At 44.3% G+C, this 3,224-nt stretch overlaps 1 protein-coding gene across 1 annotated transcript; it reads right to left on the bottom strand.

Moving 5' to 3' along the window:
* Window positions 1-817: 817 nt before the first annotated feature.
* LOC121572931 (relaxin-3 receptor 1-like) lies at window positions 818-3,003 on the bottom strand. The gene has a single exon (XM_041884971.2). The coding sequence runs from the start codon at window positions 2,789-2,791 to the stop codon at window positions 1,547-1,549; it is 1,245 nt and encodes a 414-aa protein (XP_041740905.2). The 5' UTR covers window positions 2,792-3,003; the 3' UTR covers window positions 818-1,546.
* Window positions 3,004-3,224: the final 221 nt, after the last annotated feature.

Raw genomic sequence — 3,224 nt, 5'->3', positions numbered from 1 at the left:
GGTGACCCAACTGTGACCCAACTGTGGTTTGTGACTACTATGATTTCCCATTGTAAGCTATTCAATTGCAGTAATTCCATTCTAGATCTTTCTGTAATTCCGTTACCGGTTTGGTAACAGAATTACAAGTTTTAATCTCTCAACAAACTTGATATCAGTAAAAATACTATAGCTAATTGGTAGGTCTACCTTTACTTGTTACTTCTGTGAACTTTAGTTATCCTCCCTCCTCATGAGGGAGAGAAATTAGAAAATATCTTAAAGATATGTTTCTTAAACTAACAGAAGGCAAATAATTTCTCCAAAACCAAATATAAGTGTTGATATTAGTTGGCAGGGGTCTTTACTTCAACATTATTGTGTTTCCTGTCCCACCTTTTCTGGTAAATGTTGTCCAAGACCCCTTTTTCATCTGTTTGACCAGAAATCAAAGCCTTTGCTTATTCCTAATTTTTAGGATGGATAATGATTGAAAAATGTATATATGCTTTAATTTCTCAAGAAAATAGACTCTTAGCTTTCATTTGACACCCAATTCAACATGCTCCTATGAACTTCACATGTTGGTGTTCATGGGTCTTTTTAGATGGAAATGCCCTAGTCTAAAGAATGATAAGTATATAAGACTTCACGTGCAACAAACATTCTGAGCTGGGCTCAAATAGTTTGATTGTTTGTACTTTTGAGACTATCCCATTGGTTCCATTGTGCCGGGCAAGCTCAATCCTATTTGTACGCAGGTCTGCAAACAATTATGATAACCATGGTAACATGAATGCTCAAACTGTATTCTATGACTTGTTAAGTTAGTTGGGGTTCTTGAAGATCATATACTCACTCACACACAGTTTTAAAGACTGTGGGTCCTATTTAATCAAAACTGGAGAGCTGATCCTAGATCAGCTCTCGTACTCTGAGACAGCCATCCCCAGGTTTTTAAGCATATCAATGTTTGCCCAAAGAGCAGTCAACTGTTGACTCAAAATGCCAGTCATATAGATATAGCAAAGAAGTCTAAAGAAGACTACAAAAAATGGTCCCCAACAACATCAATTTACAGCAATAAAGGAAGTGGCCCACTGCCAACCCCTCGAGTGCCTGACCATGCTCCCCTAACAAAACAAAGAGGTTGCATCTCTTGGGCTGAGAGCCATGGGTTCATTTGCAATAAACATCATTTTTGGGCTGAAGAATACCTAAAGATTTTTGGGCTTAAGAGTTTATTTTACACTCCATCTCAAAACAAGATGCAATAATGCAATAATAAATGTTGATAACTTGTGTCCTGATTAGATTTTTTTTTTTACCTTGCCATAATTAAGTAGAATTTAAGAAAACCACTATGGCATAATTTTAAAGCCAATAAGAAGGAATGTCCTGGTGATGTTTACAAAAATCCACATCCTTGTCTTGTACATGCATGCAAAAGGCAACAAGGCATTTGTTTCATCATAATATAGATACAACTTTGTGTCTTTGGTAAAGGAAAAAAAGGTTTGAATTGAAGCTTTAATTAATCTATGTCTGAGGGTCAGTGATATCCTCCTCAAGTGAGATCATTGAGAGGACAGAGGCTCTTGGGACTTGGAACCAGCGATAGAGTGGTGGAAGGCAGAATTGACCTCTTGGTGTAACACTGGGCCGTTTGGCTCTCCATGTTGTTGAGCGGGATGCCCAGCTGCCCGTCGCGGTTCTGGCCCTCATTGGAGTTGACTGCCGAGAGGCAAACCTTAGAAGCGATTGCCAGACTTGACTTCAAGACCAGGCTGCGCAGGGCCTTGCGGTACTCCCTGCGAACGAGGCAGTAGATGACAGGGTTGAGGCAGCTACTGGTGAAGGCCAGGCAGTTTGCCAGGGGGAAGAGGTAGGTCTGGACAAAGTAGTAGGAGGGACTGATTTCTGTGAGGTCCAGTTGGATCAGGGCGCTCCAGAGAGTTAGCACGTTATACGGGAACCAGCAGGTGCAGAAGGAGAGCACCACAACCGCCACGGATTTGGAAACATGAACCTGTCGCCGTGGGTTGACCCCGTTCAGCTTGTGCCGGCAGAGGAAGCGCAGCATGAGTAGGTAGGAGACGATCATGATGAAGTAGGGCAACAGGAAGCCAAACAGAAGCCTCAGGAGGTGGTTGACAGCCAGCCAATTCGTACCTTCAGGGAAGCGGAGCAGGCATGCAGTGTCATTGGCAATGCCTACTCTGTTGAGATCGGCGAACAGGGCACGCGGTGCAGCAACCACCAGTGCCCCGGCCCATATAAGTGCGGTGGTCACCCGGGAATCACAAAGCTTGCGGCCGAGTGGTGCAGCGGGCTTGAGCGCTGTAGCCACCGAACAGTAGCGGGTCAAGCTCATCGCAGTCAGGAAGAAGCAACTGGCGTAGACATTGAGTCCTGTCAGGAGGGACACGGCCTTGCACATGGTCAAACCAAAAGGCCAGCTGTAGTCCAGTGCGATGTCTACTGCCCAGAACGGCAGCGCCAGGGAGAGCAGCAAGTCAGCCAGGGCCAGGTTGAACACAAAGAAGTTGATTGCACTCTTGACGATGGTCCGGGTGGAGCAGAGAAGGTGCAGCACCAGGAGATTGCCCAGCAGTCCACCGGTGGCCACGGCGCAGTACACTACAGAGATGATGGAGCGTAGCCAGGGGGAGCCATCGCCAGGGAAGTCCAGATCGTATACCATGCTGGTGTTATGGAAGGTCAGGTGGGAATGGTTACAGGACGGGTCCTCGCGACATCTGCCCAGGATCTTGTTAAACAGCTCAAGTCTCTGGGAGTCAGCCTCAGCCATTTTGGATGTGGCCAGGAGAAAACCCAACCAAAAGAACAGTTGAGACAATTTTAATGGTGGTCGTGTAGGAGAAGGTGTCAGATGACAGGAGTTTTAGTCGTTCAAGTTGAGGGTCTTTCTGTTTGCATCTACTGACGTTCCAATTGTATATGAAACAATAGTAAAAGACAGGTCATTCCTGGTTGGTCCAATGAGAAATGCATCTATGTGCATTTATTGATTGTCCTCCATTCACTGAAAGAAAAGGAGATATGCATATTATTTTACTTTCCTAAAGGGATATTGCTAATATGATTTAAGGAGAGGGTGTCACACATCAAAGCCAGATTTGTTTGATCATTTCAAGGGATCTATTGTTAAAATTAAAATTACCTTCATAAGATTAATTTTAAACTCTATTTGAAAAAACCCAAAATGGCAGCCTCACCACTTG

Source organism: Coregonus clupeaformis, chromosome 8 (genome assembly GCF_020615455.1).
Source record: "Coregonus clupeaformis isolate EN_2021a chromosome 8, ASM2061545v1, whole genome shotgun sequence".
Classification (NCBI taxonomy): domain Eukaryota; kingdom Metazoa; phylum Chordata; class Actinopteri; order Salmoniformes; family Salmonidae; genus Coregonus; species Coregonus clupeaformis.
Note: the sequence above shows the minus strand (reverse complement) of the source record. Positions and strands in the feature narration are given on the sequence as shown.